The sequence below is a fragment of the Poecilia mexicana genome, unplaced genomic scaffold (genome assembly GCF_051168715.1).
Source record: "Poecilia mexicana isolate PSO_F unplaced genomic scaffold, ASM5116871v1 scaffold_6, whole genome shotgun sequence".
Taxonomy (NCBI): domain Eukaryota; kingdom Metazoa; phylum Chordata; class Actinopteri; order Cyprinodontiformes; family Poeciliidae; genus Poecilia; species Poecilia mexicana.
Window position 1 is genome coordinate 32,078,813 of NW_028263375.1, and position 18,999 is coordinate 32,097,811.

Here is an 18,999-nt window from a genome sequence, read left to right on the forward strand (position 1 = left end):
CTGTAAGTTAATGTTAGCTAAAGTTATTAAACAATTACTGTAACGTTAGCCCTTAATATTAAATATATTTTAAAGACAGACAAATTGTTTTTTCCCCCTCCAATTTTAATCTAGCAAATTAAAAGCTAATATATTAGTCAAAGTTATCCTTCATGTGCATTATTTAGCGACTTGGCTGATGTGACACAGTGCTTGTGTTCTTTGCTTTGGCAAGTTTAGCCACATGAAGACCCAGGCTAGCCTAAGGACACATGGTGGGGAGGACAAAGTTGGCTAATGAAGACATGCTACGAGTGTGGAGGATGATAATAAGGACCAGCCACCAGAGAAAGAAGTTCCTATTTGACCAAAGAGAAAGAAGCAGATGAAATATTCCCCAAGAAAATTAAGTAAGTCGTTTTTGTGTTAATATTTTCACCATGTGAAGTGGAGTGGGACAGCCAGGTAAGTGGGGAATGGGGAGCAGGAATCAACATTCATCAGCTGAGTTAAGTTACGTTTTAGACAACTAAAACTGATGTTAAATCTATTTATTTATTAATAAGCTTCTTGCAAACAACCCTAAGTTAGAGTATCTGGTTAGAAATAATTTAGAATGATCATTAAGTAAAAAGATGCACTCATGTGCCTAAAACTATATGTTAAATGATGCATTCGAATAACAGTGGCAGTCTGTCTGAACTTCTGCCAGACAAATATTTGATCAGAATAATTTTGTTCAGCTCCAGTTATTATTCCACTTGTATTAAGAAATAATTGTATTGCACTTTATAACAACCAGTCATGTTAACTAGGCATTTGTCTGCCAGTCTACCATTCTGACAGTGTGCAGCAAGGGACATTTTTGAAATGGTATTTAAATAAATGCTGGGATATGTTGACATTGTTTTTTGTTTTTGTTCTTTTTTAAGTGAATGAACTGAGTCATCACTGACTATGAGAATGTCCAGAACAGATTCACCAAGTTTGAATTCATGAAAAGGCTTTTGCCATGATTAACTATTGCAAGAACAGCTGTAATTTCTGAGCATTTCTGGACACCTTCAAAGAGCTGCTTCCAGGAAATGAAGACAAGAAGAAGATCTCCTGTTTTCAGAGCATTACAGGAAGACTATTACGAAGGAGATGGCTGACATAATCAAAGCAAAAAAATGTTACTGTTGAAAGAACCTATTTTCTTAAGTTAAAGAATAAGTAATTCTGTTTTAGTTTTTCAATCAGCATTTCAGAGTAACAATATACTGACCAGACGTTAAACCCTCTGTTATCTTAGAACAAGTTATCTTTTGTTTTATTCCAATGTACAAAGGGTTTGTTCTACAGTTATGATGGTAGTTATAAGTAGTCCAGTGTGTTTCACTTCATTTGAGGTAAGACTTAATATCAATAACACTGTTAGCATTGCATTTGACACTGTAATACTAAATTACATCTTTATAATTGTTGCTACTAGTTTCAATTTACTTGAGGTAAAAGTTAATATTAATGACTGTCATAACTGTTGTAACTTGTTTCACTTTACTTGAGGTAACAGTTAATATTAATGACACTGTAATAACACTTAATGACATATTCATAACTGGTGCTACTTGTTCCACTTTAGTTGATGTAAAAGAAATTGTTAATGAGTCTGTTATTAAATCATTTGACCGTGTAATAAAGCTTAGTGAAATCTTTATTGCTTGTCCTACTTGTTTTGCTTTATTTCAGGGAGTGGAAATATTAATCATTGTTTTGTTAAAGCTTTTGCTAGTGTAATAATTAAATCATGACTACTATTATGACAAATTTATGTTAGATCATGATTTCTTGGTTAATGACAAGTTGTCATAACGAAGACATTTTTGGCGAGGTTAATGACAAGTTGTCATAACAAAAACATTTTTGGCGAGGTTAATGACAAGTTGTCATAACGAAGACATTTTGTCTAGAATAATGTCAAGCTGTCATAACAAAGACATTTTGAATAATGTCAACTTTGTATTAAAAGTCATTATTTACCAAATGACGCTTTATGACAACAGTCATAACTATTCATGAAGACTTATTGATGTTCATGACAGGTGTTATGTCATGTTTATGACAGACTTATTCAACCCCCTTCAAATAAAGTGTTACCCCATGATGTGATAACATATCTAAATGAAGGTTAATGTCAATTAAACTCATTGAGAAATATGACACTCTAATCTACTTTAACCAATAAAAGAGCTCCAAGTGTGATAAGTTGTAAGTTCACTGAACCACTTCAGACTCATCAAGATCAGCAGATATCTAGCGCTGTGTTTGATGGACCTAAAGTATTAGAAAACATAACGTGAAGTCGCATAGCGTGAAGCTATCCACTTTTTGCACCTCTGGTTAAATCTTTCTGTATGATTAATTCTATCATTTATTTTTGTAAAAAAAAATCTGACATTTGTCCTTAAAATGACATTTCTTGTGAGTTAGTAAAATAATACAAAGATACACATAGATATATTGATATATGTTCAATTTGTTTCCTAATGTAGATAGCAACCTAGCAACAGTCTACAGATAACAGATGGCTTCTAGAACTACATGGTTGGAGGGAGAAGGGACTTAACATATTTAATGTATAATGATAAAAAAAAAAAAACACTCATGACTAACTCACTGGGTAAGTCCTGAATTTTAAATGTGTGTTAAGAAAAAAATTATGTCTAGACAGCAATGCTGTCAAAGAGCCTGTAAGACTTCACAAAACACAAGCTCAGACAATTCTGAACGCCAGAATAATAATAAAAAAAAAAATGCAGTTTTTATTAACTCCGAAGTTGTACACAAACAGCTGGTAAGAAATATACATATAACTTTCCTTAAAAATAGAAGTTTGATTTATAAGACTAGTATTCCTTTGGCACTTGAAGTTTCTGTGTGATGAATGTGTGTAAAAACAGCAGACCTTTGCAACAACTCAGTTTAACCAGTTAGAAATTAATTGATAATGATCACAATTTCTGGTAAAACAGATTTTATCTCCATGTTGACATTTGACTTTGATTTTCTTCCTCTTCCGGTTTGAATGCTGAAGTGGCACTACGAGCTAACACCTCCAGCCCCAGGTCTTTATGTCTTGGTTCTTTTTAAATGTTGGAGTGAACATCAAGATCTCTGGCTTTAGAAAGGTTCTCTGAGGTTCTGAACATAAACTGACATGCTTTAATATCAGGTTAAAAAACCTGAACAGGTATTTACCAATTCTGGTGCCCATTTTCAATTTAAGTCAACTGAATTCATAATTTATAATCAGTATAATTAAGCAACTGCAGATTAAATTATATTTCTAATCCAACAGTGGGTGTCGTAAACACAGCAGCCTTATACGTCTGAGACTAGATCAACTGAAAGAGAGACGTTGAAGAAGTTGTTTTCATCTGTAATCGACATGTTTCTGATTTTGATGCTAGTTGCTTAGCAGTAATGTATCTAATGGGTTTGTCAGTTATCTGCATAATTTCTAAAACCGCAGGACAAATGTTTTCTCAAAGCTTTCCCTTTCATCAGACTCAGAACAGAAGAGCATGACCCACAAGCGCATCTGCAGCTGAGGAGCTAAAACAGAACTCTGGTATTTAAACAATCTTATCACACCAACATAAATTTGCAGTTTTACCTGAAAAAAAAGGAACAGGGAAGGTGTTCTGACTTGACTCAGCCAGTAATCTGTTAGAGAAAATATTTAGCAGCATATAATGTCCAACACTTCAGTCTAATCACTTTCCTTGTGGTCTGACTGCAACTGGAACAAAGCCAAGATGTCCTCCTTTACTCCCATTTGTAAAGTTTCACCATCTTCTCTGTGAGAGAGGCCAGAAAATTCTCTCCATTCACAGAAAAGGGGCTGATGTCCAACACTGGTAGGTCAGCTGGAAGCTTCTGAAGCAGAGAGCCACTTCCTGCATCCCACACCTGGGGAGGGGCAGAGCAAACAGAGTGCATTAGGAAGATAAGATGGATCAAAATTTAGTTGCTTTGTAGTGCAACTCAGTTATAATCAAGTTGAGTTCATTAATCCAAAAATGTTGAACTGAAATGTAGACATTTCTTAAAATAGCCTGACAGAGAAAAAAACAAAAATTAAGTGTACACAGGACCTACCATGGTGGAGTTGGAGGCCTCGTCCCCAGCACATACCAACATCCCACGACCTTCAGGATGCCTGAAGATGGTGTTCTTGGTCAGCAATTTGCAGGAGGAGCCAGCGCTGAATGTCTGCACAGGGGAGCAGGAGCAGCTGGGCAGCTGACTGGCGTCTAGCTGAGGCGCGCGAGTCAGCGCCATCAGGACGCATCGTAGAGTCTGATGGGAGCGTCCTGCAGCGTGGACAACATTTACTAACATAAACAGCCCCGAGGTTCAGAAACATAACCGTCAGGCCCAAAGCAACACAACCAGTTTGGAGCAGGAGCATGCATGCAGCTCTGTAGTGAGCTGACTGTAGTTGAAGTGAGGGGATACAGGGGAATACAACAAAAACCTAAAACTGTTTTACTTTCAGGGTAACAATGCACACCGTCAACATTAAGTGACCCTCTTTAGCCCCATCTCTCTTCTAGTCGTAGAGAATGACTGAGCTTTTATTGCATGAGTTAAAAATTCAAAATCTGCCTCAGAACTTATCAGCTCAGCTGTGTTTCTCTACTAGATGAAGCCTCCAAAGGAGCTACAACTGCTGCCAATAACTTTTTACTTTTCTTCTAAGCTGCAGGATTTATCTTTTAAGATTAAAAAAAAGTTTTTTAAACACATTTGTTATAACAGTCACTAACTCGTGAAAGTATGATGCGAGACAGATAATTTGTGAAACAATTGAGCTCCTAAAACTTCTCCCTGTTCTACTGCTGACGTCTGAAGAACTGCACGCTTCCTGTGACAAACAACCAATCAGAGCCAGGAGAAGGGTTTTAGCCCTGCTGTCACACTGTGTACACGCAGCTCAATGTGCTAATGGTGGAGAAACATCTTACCGTTCAACAAAAACTGTTCATCTGCAGTCATGCTAACTAGCCTGAAAATTCACAACAAACTTGGCTATCAAGAAGAAACTGTAGTGTAACAGAGAGGCAAGGAGTGAGGGAGTAGCAAGTATATAAGCTTGATTGACAGCGCTAAGACCCACCTCCTGGCTCTGATTGTATGTTTCTAGTTGGCACTGGGAGAAAGCAGAGGAACGTGATTTATTCACAGTTTATCTGTCTCACACTATACAGTCAAAATGTTTACATATAAAATAGCCTCTCTCATTAGGGTTACTTGAGTAGTAGTATTCCAACAGATCCAAGTTTTCACCTCTCACCCATTTCCGTCTTGTTCCAGTAGCCCATTTTTCATCAAGGTGCTCTGGTTCCCCAGCACCTAACGCAGACGTCGCCTGGCCAAACATGTCGTGCTTATCAATGTCTCTCATGGTATGAGGTAGGCTCAAAGGGTCTTACCTAAGGACCCACACTGGATAGCTCAATTTCACTGTTGTATCTTTTATCTTTTGCCCCAGCCTGGATTTGAACCCGGGTTTCCCAGGTGAAAGACTGATGACTTGCCAATTGAGCTATCCAGTCAGCTATCACTTCATCCTATCAATGGCTGGAAAAATGCCCTCATCCTGGCTGTACAGGAATAGGCCCTAAACACCAGAGCAATAGAGGCTCAGATTTACCACACCAGACAAGACCCAAGGTGTAGGTTGTGCAAGGAGGCCCCTGAGACAGTCCAGCACATAACAGCAGGGTGCAAGATGCTGGCAGGGAAAGCATACATGGAACAACATAACCAAGTGGTGGGCACAGAAACATCTGTGCAGAATATGGACTGGAAGCCCCGAGATCAAAGTGGGGAACACCCCCAAAGGTGGTGGAGAATGACCGAGCTAAGATCCTGTGGGACTTCCAGATCCAGACAGACAAAATGGAAACCAACTGGACATTGTGGTGGTGGAAAAAGAACAGAGGAAAGCCATTGTGGTGGATGTAGCAATACCAAGTGACTACAACATCAGAAAAAAGGAGAACGAGAAACTGGAGAAATACCAGGGCCTCAGTGAGGAACTGGAAAAGACCTGGAAGGTGAAGACCATAGTGGTGCCTGTGGTCATCGGGGCCCTCGGGGCAGTCACCCCCAAACTGGAGCAGTGGCTACAACAGATCCCAGGAACCACATCAGACATCTCAGTCCAGAAATGTGCAGTTCTAGGCACAGCCAAGATACTGGAGGAACCCTCAAGCTCCCAGGCCTCTGGTAGAGGACCCGAGCTCAGAGGATATATATATATAAAAGAGAGAGAGAGAGAGAGAGAGAGAGAGAGAGAGAGAGAGTTAGAGAGAGAGAGGGAGAGAGAGACCACCCGCAGAGGGTGAGAAGGGAATTTATTTATTTGTTTATTTATATATATGTATAGTACAGACAGACAGAAAGAAAGACAGAACTCCTGGACCAGTGCCTCTGTTTTCTTTTTGTGTCTGTTCTGTCTTATCGGTCATGGCAGAAGGACACCAACACTGAACTAGGTTCTGGTTCTGCTACAGGTTTCTTGCTGGTAAACAAGAACTATTCCTTGCTGATTTCACTGCATGGATGCTCAGTATGTTGGATTGCAGCAGCATTACCAACACAATCCAAGCTGTCCACTGTTGCTACTGCTACTGTCTAATTATGACAGTGTGAATGCGGTCTTACCAGGCTGGTATGTGACCAGACAGTGTCTGCTCTCAGTGTCCACCTGGATGTCTGTGCAGCCGCCACTCTCTAGAGGCAGAATGTGGGGTCTGTAGGTGGTCTCATTCTCCTGCTCCCAGAAACAAGCACCCTCAAGTGAGCCAGCAATCAGCCCACCACAGGGGAAAGAGCTGGACGCCACACGCGGGATGTAGCACAACGACGCCACTGGGCACCTAAAACACCAGAGATCCCCGATGTTAGACTGAATACGAGACAGTAAGTTGTGTCCTAATGTGCAGATGCCAATTTCTACTGAACCATCAAAAATACCGCTCACTGCAGAAAGAGTTGTAATGCTTGTCAAGTGTTTTTAGTGAGATTTTACCTGGAGCGAAGAGGTTCCAGCTCATGAATGTGAGTGCTGGTGTCCCTGGTGTCATAAACTAGCACAGAGCCATTGCTCAGACCAGCGTAGATGTAGTTGCTGTTGTCCAAAGACCAGCAGCAGCTCCACACAGGTTTATCCGTCTTATAGGTCTGAACCACCGTGTTGGTAAGCAAGCTGCAAAGCAAGTACTTATGAACAAACACAAGAGAAGGCATATTTCTGAAGATTTTGGCACATATAGGAAGCCTGCAGCAGAGTTTCAGCTCTGTCTGGATTCCCCAACACTTTGTGCCTTATGCTTCAACTATAGCCCCAGAATTGTTCACTACTTGCATAATAGAGTGCTTGCTCTACCACATAGTGTTCTGCTGAACAAGTTACAAAAAGGTGATTGCATGCAATTGTGATTTTGGACTGTCAGTTTTAAATCTGTGTCATGTTTTCTCATCTGGAAAGCTGAATTTGACGTCATCCGTTTAACTCTTCACAGACCAAAACAAAACACCCTGAAGTAACCATGGTAATACCAGGAGATTTCAGTCACCGCTCTTCCTCTAGGATACTTTTTCCATTTCAGTAGATTAACACCACATTCTGAAATCATCCAATTCAGCTTCAGTGTTTTGTATAGCATCTTTAATCAAAATCCCTTTTAGGCCACAGTCAATCATTTGTTAATCCCGATAAATCTGCTAGAGAGGTTACCACTGCTTACTTGCACAGCACCTTAGAGACCGCCCTCGTTGTTCTTACCTGGTCAGTTTAACGGTGTTGTCCAGTGCAGCAGACAGCAGCAGGCTGTTCTCTCTGCTGAACGACAGACCTCTTATCTGTTTGCTGTGGATAGGAACGTACTGACTGGCCTTCATGTTCACCAAGCTCACCTTCTTCACCCCACAACCTGAACAGATACACCAGAAAAATACCTTCACTTCCATGTCACTCCTCAGCCCTAGTCTAATGTTTTGAATGTCGACTCCGGGGACAAACTTAAAACAAAAAACAAGACATACAGCCCCGACGATTAACATGAAACCCATAAAAGTGTAGACCAAACGCCTGACAAACACAGTTGTAAGGTGAAGATTCCTTGTATTTGTTTAATCTTCAACATTCCTTTGGTTATGTGGTGGTTTTCTGCTCTTTGGTGGCTGTTGAAATTCATTTTTCTTTGTGAAATAACATGGTAGAATATCAAAGTTTAATCATGGTGGGGGAGGGGGGTTGTGTGTGTGTTTTTGCAGTCCAACTGCATCTTTGTGGAACATGCAGCAAATATAATATGCTGTAACACATATGCGATGGAATTATTAGGTTGTCCTGTTGCTCAAAACAGCATTGCTGAAGGATATTTGTGATCTAGTTTATCATTATATTTTTTTAATCTTCCAAAATAATTGACCAGTCATGTTTTCTGTCTTTATCTGTGAGTCACGGTTGTATTGTGCACATTTTGAACTTGCAAAAGCAAGTGAGAAATTACCAATAGTACATATGTGAACTGTTTTCATCATGTCTGTCAGGCTGTTTATGAATATTTGTATCACATGCCTGAAAGGTTACTGCTTTACTAAGAAACTGTGTCCATCTATGGCCACAGCACATAGTTATTGTTTTGGACTCAGTTTGACACATTCATCTTTAATTTGACCATTAATCATACGATGTAATGATGACTAACGCCTTCATACAGATGAACATGTTTTAGTTCCAGATAGTCAAGCTGAGCAAGATGAGGTTTGACTGTGGGAAAGTTTACTTTGCTCAACATTTGCAGCATTCATAAGTTCATTTTCTGTGTATGAGGTGAGAATTGTCATCTACCAGTCTGTTTTTTTTCAGCTGTAGTATTCAGCTGTTCATGATGTCGACCACAGGCATTTATCCATCTTTTACATCTCCCACTGACAAAGTTTCACCATTTCTTCAGATTATTTTCCAACAAATCTCTCTGACTGCAGCGAATTCATAAAGGTAAACTGAGATTCACTTTCTCCAGGTAAGGACAAATTGATTGGTCATTTGGAATGACTGACAGATGGCATCATGATAAATGTCTGAGAGCTGTCGCAATTATTGGCTTCAGACAGGAACTGCAGCAGATTAAAACAAATAATCTAATTAATCTGTTTAGGACGACAAAGATTCTAGAGAAGTAAAACGCTAAAAGAAGCAGACACAGTAAAACAAGTTCTGTAAAATTAACTCCTGATACAAGATGGAAATAAGACTGCAGGTTACCAGGCACTAGAGTAGAGTGAGGGGAGGGCTGTGAGGCCAGCAGGCAGCACAGAGGTTCACAGTAGGACAGAACTCTGCAGCCGCCTGTCTGAGACACCAGCACCGCCTTAGAGAAGCTGTACTGAGCTGTCCTTGAGCCGTCTGCCCTCTGAGACATGCTGAACACGGAGGAGGAGGAAAAGGAGGAGGAAGAGGGTGGAGCCGAACTTCTTCCAGTTTGGGCCATCAAGGCCTTCAGCTCCTACAAAAACATGCAGACAGAGGCAGAGTTGAGTACATAGTTCAAAACCTGATCAGGGTTAGGTTTTTACCAGACACGCAGCTTAAAAACTGGGCTACTGCTTTATAGAATCAAAAAAGTTTGACAAACGGGTTTCTAAGCTAAAACCTAAATTGGGTTTCTCTTTTAGAAACAAGAGTTTCTCATACCTTGTTAAAAGGCTCCTTGTTGGTACTTATCTACTCATACATTTTGTATTTTTACTCGTCATATTGATTATTTCACTTTTATTGATTACTCTGTTTTTCATTTGTTATTTGCTCATTTATTGTTTGTTTTGTCTTATGTTTCCAGATAGTCTAGCTGAGCAAGATGAGGTTTGACTGTGGGAAAGTTTACTTTGCTCAACATTTGCAGCATTCACAAGTTCATTTCCTGTGTATGAGGTGAGAATTGTCATCTACCAGTCTGTTTCTTTTTCTTCGCAAAGCTGCAAAACCACATGGATGCCTCTTTACACAGACAGGTGTGTGTAAAGCAGAATCAGAGAATGCTCTGACCTATGAACTTTTAACTTCTTTTCTGTAATATAGACTGCAACCTGCCATCACCATCTACTATAACTGAAGAATTTTGAATGAATATGAGTTGTAACATTTAATTTCCCTTTGGGATTAATAAAGTACTTTTGAATGTCTCTCCTTGCTGCAAGAAAAACTCGTTGAAACAAACATTTGTAATCCATCACTGATTCTGTATCGATTGGTTCCTTACAAGGGCGTAGGTTCGGTCTAAGTTTTGGTGGGGACCTTGACACCCCCCTGGCAGCACAGTGAAATGCCCAAGAGCACCGAACATTTTTGAGAAGGGGGGGGGGAAACCACATTGGCTTAATAACCCCCTCCCCCCAACCATATCATACATCTTGTGTATACAACCAGATACAGTCATACTCAGCAGATCAGTTCAACACTTTACTTTTTCCTTTACAAAATTCAGCAAACGTTACAAGTAAGATCAAAAGAAATATCCTCTGGATACAGCAAACACAATTGCAGATAAGAAGAAATCAATAATAAAATAAAAAAGAAAAAATATTACATAATTAACAGACCTATTCTACCTCACATTCAGTGCTGACCTTACTAAACACCGGACTTTACAACAAATGCGTTGCGTGATAGATATCTAACTTATGGGTCCACTCACTGTACTTACAGCCGACGTAGCGAAATAACTTCTAATGTCTGTCCTTTTCTTTTTTTGGTGGCGACATGGTCTCGGAGACTCAGAAGGAGACGCGTGTGCCCAGCTAGCCGCCGCCTTTTGCAGCTAATCAAAGAACGTCCGACGATTCAACTGACTCCCCCTCCCCCCATCCCCCCGACAGCACCGTTCCGACACGGTCTCGGAGGCTCATAATAAATGTCAAACTAAGAAGCTTCCGTTCCGCGCACCGCCTGTTGCTGCTAATCAAAGATCGTAGATCCACGTTCTTTGAGCCAATATGGCAAAATTGGTCGGGACTTTTTCATATCCCGTGAATATTGGTCGGGACATGTCCCTACCGTCCCTACCCAAACCTACGCCCATGGTTCCTTATACCATATTTTCCAGATTATAAGGCACACCTAAAAGCCTTACATTTTCTCAAAAATCAGCAGTGCGCCTTATAATCCAGTGCGCCTTATGTGTGCACTCAATTCCAAAATCTGTCCCTGACACAGAGACATAAAGTGTACAGTCCGTACGCTGGCAGCGATAAACCAATCAGAGGACATTACATAATACGTAAAGTACGTACGCTAGCAGCAATAAACCAATCAGAGAATTGTTGTCCTTGTTCTGCAGCATATGCCTCCGGTAAAAACCAGATAGGTTTTGCCACGCATCATCGTCCCTGTTCATCTCCATGCGCGACCATCTCACTGCTACTGTGAAAAAGGAAGTGAAGCAAACTAATTCGGAGTTTGCAGTCATTCCGGGAGGATTAACAAAAGAACTCCAACCGCTGGACATTGGTGTAAACAGGGCATTCAAAAAGAACTTGCGAGCGGCGTGGGAGCGATGGATGACAAACTGCGAACACACGTTTACTAAGACGGGGAGGCAGCGCCGGGCGAGTTACGCCACCATGTGTGAATGGATTGTGGATGCCTGGGCTAATGTATCTGCCTTAACTGTTGTCCAAGCTTTCTCGAAAGTCGGCATCGTTGCTGAACAGCCACCTGGAAACGAGGCTGACTTCGACAATGATGAGAGGGAACCTGACATGTTTGATGGCGAAACTGACCAGCTGTTCAATTCAGACATAGAAGAGGAGGACTTTGATGGATTTGTGGAAGAAGAATAAAAAGTAACGTGAGTGTATTGTTACATAGTCGAATAAAGTTCAACTAAACTTACTGTTTTGTTTCCGTTACCTTTTTTTTTTTTTTTTTTGTTGACCGTATAAACATACGTATAAGCATGCGTCTTATAATCTGGTGCGCCTTATGTATGGGTTAAATACAGAAATGGACGCCATAATTGAGAGTGTGTCTTACAGTCCGGTGCGCCTTATAGTCCAGAAAATACGGTACTAACTTTTCGAACACCTGATTCCTTTGATCATTCTCCCTCTGATGGATAATTGAGTCAGAAATGAACTGGGCCAAAAGGCAGTGAAACTCTCTGTTCTCATCAGCGGGAATAATAAAATGATCATCTCTTAAAACTTTGAGGCAATTCAAGACTATGTTAAAGAACAGAGTCATCAGCTCACTGGGCTCCTATAACGGCCAGATGTGTAATAACACCATGTGATGTCTCTTGTTTATGCGTTTGTGGATTAGGTCTTGTACATTTTATGCTACTGGCTTGCTCTGGTCCATCTACAAAGAAAGGTTTTAATCAAAATGTTTTTTTCTGATTGATTAAAGGATACATGTTGATGCATTTTCAATTAACTGCACAATAACTGACTGAAGTGATTAACAGCTAATGGCAGTACTACCTGCAGCTCTTGCTGTGCCTGTCCAAATTTGCTGGTGACAACCTGAAGCTTGAGTTTGTATTCTGCTGACTCCAGTTCTGCTTTTCTCCTCAGAGAATGCTCCTGCTCCAAACTCCTGAATACAAACACACACCATAGCTTTATAGAAACATAGCACAACATGGAGGGAGACAAATCTATGAGAGGCCCCATGGGCCAAAACTTACAAACTCTCTTACACATGCTATATGTCTAAGGGTTTGATAGTACGAGTGAGAGAGTTTGATAGTATATGTGAGAGGGTTTGTAAGTTTTGACCCGTGGGGCCTCTCATAGATGCATATTTGTAAGTTTATTGCAAATCCTATGCAAAAATTATCAAAAACATTTGGTTTACATGACTTCTAACTTTTACACTACCTCACCTTTCCTTGATGTGAAGTGATTTATATGGCAAGAAACAAAAATGGAGCCAATTAATTATTTGAAGAATAAAAATATTTTGTGTCCAATTTGTTATTTTCTCTCTTTAGTTCTTGATTTTCTCATCTGTTGTCTTCTATACATAGATTTTGGAAGTAGCTTAATAAAGGAAAAAATATGGAAAATTCCTTGTAAATATTTCTAAAGTAACACCAAAATAATCGAGAAATCTTGGAAACTGACTGCTACGCCAAGTTTGTCCACTGTTATTGCTTTAAGAAAAAAAAACACTATTTGGAGCAACCTGAAATAAATCATAACTGTGGGATATCCGGTCTATCTGGTCTCCATTTGTGACTTCAGAACGACCAGAAAGAATAAATCAATAAATACATTTATGTAAGAAAATAAACATTTGTTGTATTGCCTGGAATGCAATACCAGCATTCCTTTAGTGATTCTGATCCGACCGAAGCGAAAACTTCCACTTGAGGAGTTTTAGCTAAAACATTTACAGACAAAAATGTGTTCATCTTAAATGCAGAATGTATTTTGATATTTTGTACAGTTTTCCTGCTCTAAATATGTTGTTTTTTCAGCAAATAGCCTTTTTTGAGTCTGTATTGCCGGTTTAACAATCAATCAATACTAGTTGTTGATTAAAGTAGTTGACGATTATTTCAATAGCCGATTCATCACGATTAATCGTTTCAGCACTAATATCTACCTCTTCAGGCTCTCCTGCTCAGAGTTGTCCAGGGCTCTCAGCTTTGGAGCGTACAGCAGCACAATGTCTGAATGCTTTGCTTTCTTGTTGCACTGAAAACAAGAAAACATATTAAATACAGGGGAGAGGGGGGATAAAGAATAAATTTTCGTCATAGTGGGACTGATATGTCTCTGCTCACCTGTGGACATTTAGCAGCCGAGCCCTGAGCCTTGAGCCAGCGTTTGATGCACGTGTTGCCAAAGAGGTGTCCGCAGCGCAGAGCAGAGAGCCGGTGTTCGCCTGCTGTGGTCCACACCTCAAAGCAGATGGAGCACGTTTCGCCTTCGCTGTCGCCACTGCGGCTTGGCTGGGATGAAGACGGGGCTGCAGGGGTCGGCTGGAGGTCAGATGATTACAGTTAGTGGAGGTCCGATGCTGCAGGCAGGTCAAAATTGTTGTGTGGTTATGGACAATAGACGTTTTGTGAAACATCTGATGCTATAGTTGTATTCCGTAGTGGTGGCATTTGTTCAGACTTTGGTGAATCTTAACGTCCATTACAGTTCACAACCGTTCTTACCGTTAGTACTTTTTCAGAGGACACAAAAGTGCTCCAAAATTAACTAACATTTTACAGACAGGTAAAATATCCTAATCTCTCACTATACAGCATAAGTAATAAAATAACAGAAGCCTAATGTGATTGCACACCAACATAACTCTTCTACAAGAAATTCTGTGCTTTTCTTTTGTTTTTTTCATGTGAAAAAGAAAATTTCTCTCATATGGAGGATTAGGTTTCTGCTGACTCCTCTAATGCTAAGAATCCTTGTGATGTCTGTACTTTTCTTTAGTTACATCATTACAGACACTGACTTGATAAATGCGTAAAGGATATAATATTTTCTTAATTCATACTTTACAATTTCACATTTCTTATTAAACCCATAAAATTATTTATCTTTTGTTATGACAGACAGACAGACAGACAGACAGACGTTAGAGACTAATTGACTAACAGTCATGTTTTTGGACAGTGGGAAGAAGCCAGAGTACAAGGAGAAAACCCACACATGCTTTTCACTCATGCATTTATTTTCCCACAAAGGGGAATAAAATAAAGGCTCCATAAATTGAACAAAGGGGAAAATAAATTGTTTCATTTTAAAAGGATTAAATAAAACATGATTCCTGTATGTGAATGACGACCAATACCTACATTCCTTAATGTTCCAAATTTTTAAAAATGGAAAAAAAAAAAAAAATCACTAGATCAAAACATTAGACATAAACAGGAGGGCTAAACCACTAAGTACCTGATGGTCCTGGATTTGAGCGTAGCCCCCAGCCTCGTTTGCTGCTGCTGAAACAGCTTCAGTACGACCTACAATATTTTACAAAGACTTAGACGAGGAGGAAGAAACAGTCTTTCAAGGTCATAAAAAGTTATTTAAAACACTGATCAGCAGAAATACTACTATATAATTTAACAAAAACAACCAACATGCTACCAAACACCATCAAGGTGAATTTCTGTCAGTCTTACTGGGCGCTGCTGCTGCTGTTACTGCTGCTGCTTCTGGTTGAGGCTGCTGGGTGGCAGCATTAGCAGAAGGTAAATGTAATGAGGCCTCCGCCCCAACAGCTGTGCTTTCTGCCGTTTCCTCCTCAGACTCGGACTCACTGGCCTCAGTGGTGCTGCCGGACTCTGGCTGAGTTGTACTGGCAGCTGGTGCTCGGAGCAGGAAGTCCGGGAATCCTCTGGAAGGTGCTGCCGTCTGGCTGGGGTAATGGACCCTGAGACCCTGTCTGGAGCACAAACACAAGGTCAACCCTGCAATGATGCTTTGGACGAAGCACAACAGCTGGGAGAAGAACAGTGGGAAAGGTCCCCACCTGAGTGACCTCCTCATCGGTACCCCCTGGGTTACTGAAGGCACAGCTGGGACTCCATGTACGGCCCTCTGACTGAAGGCCCAGGTGGCAGGAAGCCTGAAAGAAGCCTGAACCGCCTGCTGAGCTCCAGCACCATCATCTTCATCCTCATCTACCTCAGTGCTGCTTCCAGAGTCTGAGATGACTAGAGGGGCTTCAACATCCTCAGGCTCACCAACAGCTGCAACCGCACCACCAGCAACTGGAGGGACCACAGGCGAGTCTATCTCCATGGCCTCCATCTGCTTAGAGTAGAAAAACAGAAATGATGACAGATCATTTATCTGTATCTAAACTATGTAACAAAGTAATGTATAAGAAGTTGAGCACATACTTAATGCCTGGACTTAGTCCGTATGTTTTCATTACCTAAGTAAATAAATGATGAGTGCAAGATTTCCAAATCATATAGGTTGAATAGAAAACTTAAGCTGCATGCATAACAAATTTATTGAAAAAGAAAGACTGAAATCCTTTGCTCAGTATTGAGTAGAAAATTTGGGGATCCTCTGCCTCTTCCTTGCCAATCCTCTCCAGTTCCATCAGGTTGGATGGTGAACGTTGGTGGAGCCAGTTTCAGATCTCTCCAGAGATGCTCCGTTGGGTTTAGGTCAGGACTCTGACTGGGCCAGTCAGGAAATGTCTCAGAGTTGTTCTGAAGCCACTCCTTTGTTATTCTAGCTGTGTGCTTCGGATCGATGTCTTGTTGGAAGGTGAACCTTCAGCCCAATCGAGGACCTGAGCTCTCTGGAAGAGGTTTTCTTCAGGATCTCTCCGTAATTGGCCGAATCATCTTTCCTTTAGTTGCAATCAGTCGTCCTGTCCCTGCAGCTGAAAAGCATCCCATAGCATGATGCTGTCACCACCATGTTTCACTATTGGGATTGTATTGGGCAGGTGATGAGCAGTGCCTGGTTTCCTCCACACACAGCACTTAGAATTAACACCAAAAAGTTCATCACACCAGAGAATCTTATTTCTCAGTCTGGGAGTCTTTTGTGTGTTTTTTGGAGAACTCTATGAAGGCTTTCAGATGTCTGGCACTGAGGAGAGGCTTCCATCCGACCACTCTGCCGACTGCTGGAGGGCTGAAGTGATAGCTGATTTTGTGGAACTTTCTCCCATCTCCCGAGTGCAGTGATCTTTGGACTCTTCTCCCTTGATTGTTCAGTCTGGCTAGAGGGCCAAGTCTAGAAGAGTTCTGGTCGTCCCAAACTACTTCCATTTAAGGATTATGGAGGCCACTGTGCTCTTAGGAACCTTGAGTGCTGCAGAAATTCTTTAGTGACCTTGGCCAGATCTGTTCCTTGCCACAGTTGTGTCTCTGAGCTCCTTGGGTAGTTCCTTCCACATCATGATTCTCATTTGCTCTGACATGAACTGTGAGGTCTTATATAAACAGCTGTGTGCCTTTCCTAACCAAGTCCAATCACTTTAATTAAACACAGACTCCAGTGAAGGAGTAGAATCATCTCAAGGAGGATCAGAAAAAAAGTACAGCATGCGAGTTAAATATGAGTGTCACAGCAAAGCATCTGAATACTTATGAGTCATAACCATGTGATATTTTTTTTCTTTTAATAAATTTGCAAAAATTTCTACATTTCTGTTTTGTTTTTGTTTTTGTTTTTTTTTTTTTAAAAGATTCCAATCTTTTTTTGGGAATCACTGAGAATGAACATGTTCTCACGTTCATTCATGAGAATGAACACTCATGTATGAACTTTTATTGATTTTAGTAAATGGCTACAATGAAACAAAGTGAAAAAAAATTAAGGGGGTCTGAATACTTTTCGTACCCACTGTAATAAACAGTCGCGGATATTTGATTCAAATTTGCTGAGATGTGTTTGTGAACAAACCGAATGAAAATACAAAAAACAGAACTCCCATCATCAGATTGTAAACAAGTTAACAGCAAACAGTGATTGACATTGTGTGTAAATTTAATCTTAATGAATTAAATATTTTTATATACAGATATTTTCATTTACCTACACTGAAATCATCAGATCAAACTTAGTATTTTCGTTCTCAGCATGTTAACATTGTAGATCCATGGTCTTCGTCAAAATGAAGCATTTCTGGTGACTGGCTCCGATTACATTTTAAACGAAACAAAAGATCGTTTTGTTTTGTTTTACAAACGAATTAGACATTTTTAACAAGTTTTATGTCCCGCAAGGTTAGCGCCAAGATGTTAGTTGATCACCTAGTTAAAATAAAGGCTCCATAAATTGAACCATCCGGAAACACAAGCCCCAGAAAAGCGTCTTTTACGTGATGCATTATAAAATATGTATACTGTAACCAAAACTGCACTAAGACCAATACTCTTCATAAAGTCCACGCTGCTGCTGCTGTCGCTGTGCTGGCGGCTAAGCTCTGAACTAAACACCGCAGTCATACCGAGGCCTGCAAACTGCAAAGAGAGCAGTTGCACATACTGAAACATTGCATTGCATTTTAAACAGCCTCATCTAATTCATATTGTTAAATACTTTCTGTATGTTTTTACCTGATATCCCTAAGCACTTTTGATTAAACTACCTAGGATTTGCTATGATAAAAGTCCTTAATCGAACATTGCCTTAAATGTTGCGCCCTTGATAACGTTATACACAGGCAGAATTGACGACAACTCATTGTACTATTAGTGTAGTAGAACTGTTAAGACATTTCTGCTGTTTGTTGGTTTAGGTAATTAGCTAGCATGAACTGTTGTTGCGTAGCTGTAAACAGAAGTAAAACGGTTGGAGACACACAAACACTCACAGTTAACAGCACTTGGTCCACCTCCGGATAATCCCACTATGTAACCACATGGTTAGCAAAGGCTAAGTTTAGAGGATTCCATTTTAGTGGGTTTGTAAATTATTTGCGGTTCATACAACAGTAAACATTCAGGTCAGGAGTCGAATCTCCCGGCTCACGCACATTCAGCCCCGCCTCTAGAGCGGTATGAGAGAATTCTTCTTCCTCTTTTTAGGGTTATTTGTCGGTTGCCAAAAAAAACGCTAGGTGCACATTACCGCCATCTATTGATATGGATGGTGGACTGAAACGACCTAAAAAACATATCGTATGTGTATGTTTTCAAATAAACGAGTCAATGTGAGAATTTATCAAAGATTTGACAACTATCAAATATTGAACTCCTATATAATAATTCGATAATGTTTAATTTATGTTAATTTAAGAAATATTGAACTCTTTAATCTTTATATTTCAGACAATATAGCAAACATTTGTTGTATAGTTTCATCTTCACAATGGAAATGGAATCTCTATTGAAAATCTGGTAGAAAACAATTTAACAAAGCACACCTTACAACAAATTGGTACAATTTTAACTTATCAGAAATAGAAAAGGATAATCTATTAAGACAAACAAAATAATGTGAAAAAAGGGGACGAAAAGAGAATATCAC

At 40.1% G+C, this 18,999-nt stretch overlaps 1 protein-coding gene and 1 long non-coding RNA gene across 5 annotated transcripts; one reads left to right on the plus strand and one right to left on the minus strand.

The window, feature by feature from the left end:
- On the plus strand, nucleotides 1–1,678 carry LOC148159506 (uncharacterized). Its single transcript, XR_015763097.1, has 2 exons — nucleotides 1–444; nucleotides 912–1,678. It is a non-coding gene; the product is annotated as an uncharacterized LOC148159506 (long non-coding RNA).
- A 1,064-nt stretch (nucleotides 1,679–2,742) lies between these two features.
- Nucleotides 2,743–18,536, minus strand: rfwd3 (ring finger and WD repeat domain 3). 4 transcript variants are annotated; one of them, XM_088006601.1, is made up of 13 exons: nucleotides 18,344–18,536; nucleotides 15,530–15,810; nucleotides 15,180–15,442; nucleotides 14,950–14,993; nucleotides 13,833–14,030; nucleotides 13,652–13,743; nucleotides 12,523–12,637; nucleotides 9,308–9,548; nucleotides 7,820–7,967; nucleotides 7,064–7,240; nucleotides 6,697–6,911; nucleotides 4,123–4,337; nucleotides 2,743–3,933 (listed from the first exon to the last, which is right to left on the minus strand). In XM_088006601.1, exons 2-13 carry the CDS (start codon nucleotides 15,808–15,810, stop codon nucleotides 3,790–3,792), a joined length of 2,133 nt encoding a protein of 710 aa, XP_087862727.1. In that variant the 5' UTR covers nucleotides 18,344–18,536; the 3' UTR covers nucleotides 2,743–3,789. The 4 variants fall into 4 exon arrangements, with proteins under 4 accessions (XP_087862727.1, XP_014830107.2, XP_087862725.1 ...); XM_014974621.2 differs by having other exon boundaries at nucleotides 14,950–14,996; XM_088006599.1 differs by having other exon boundaries at nucleotides 14,950–15,017.
- Between the last annotated feature and the right edge of the window lie 463 nt (nucleotides 18,537–18,999).

Excerpts from the sequence above, each read along its gene's own strand:
- rfwd3 (XM_088006599.1), bottom strand. The coding sequence starts at position 15,810 with ATGGAGGCCATGGAGATAGACTCGCCTGTGGTCCCTCCAGTTGCTGGT. Across the intron at positions 12,638-13,651 it reads GAGCAGGAGAGCCTGAAGAG|GAGTTTGGAGCAGGAGCATT; the intron begins GTAGATATTAGT and ends GTTTGTATTCAG. Across the intron at positions 9,549-12,522 it reads AGGCACAGCAAGAGCTGCAG|GAGCTGAAGGCCTTGATGGC; the intron begins GTAGTACTGCCA and ends ATGTTTTTGTAG.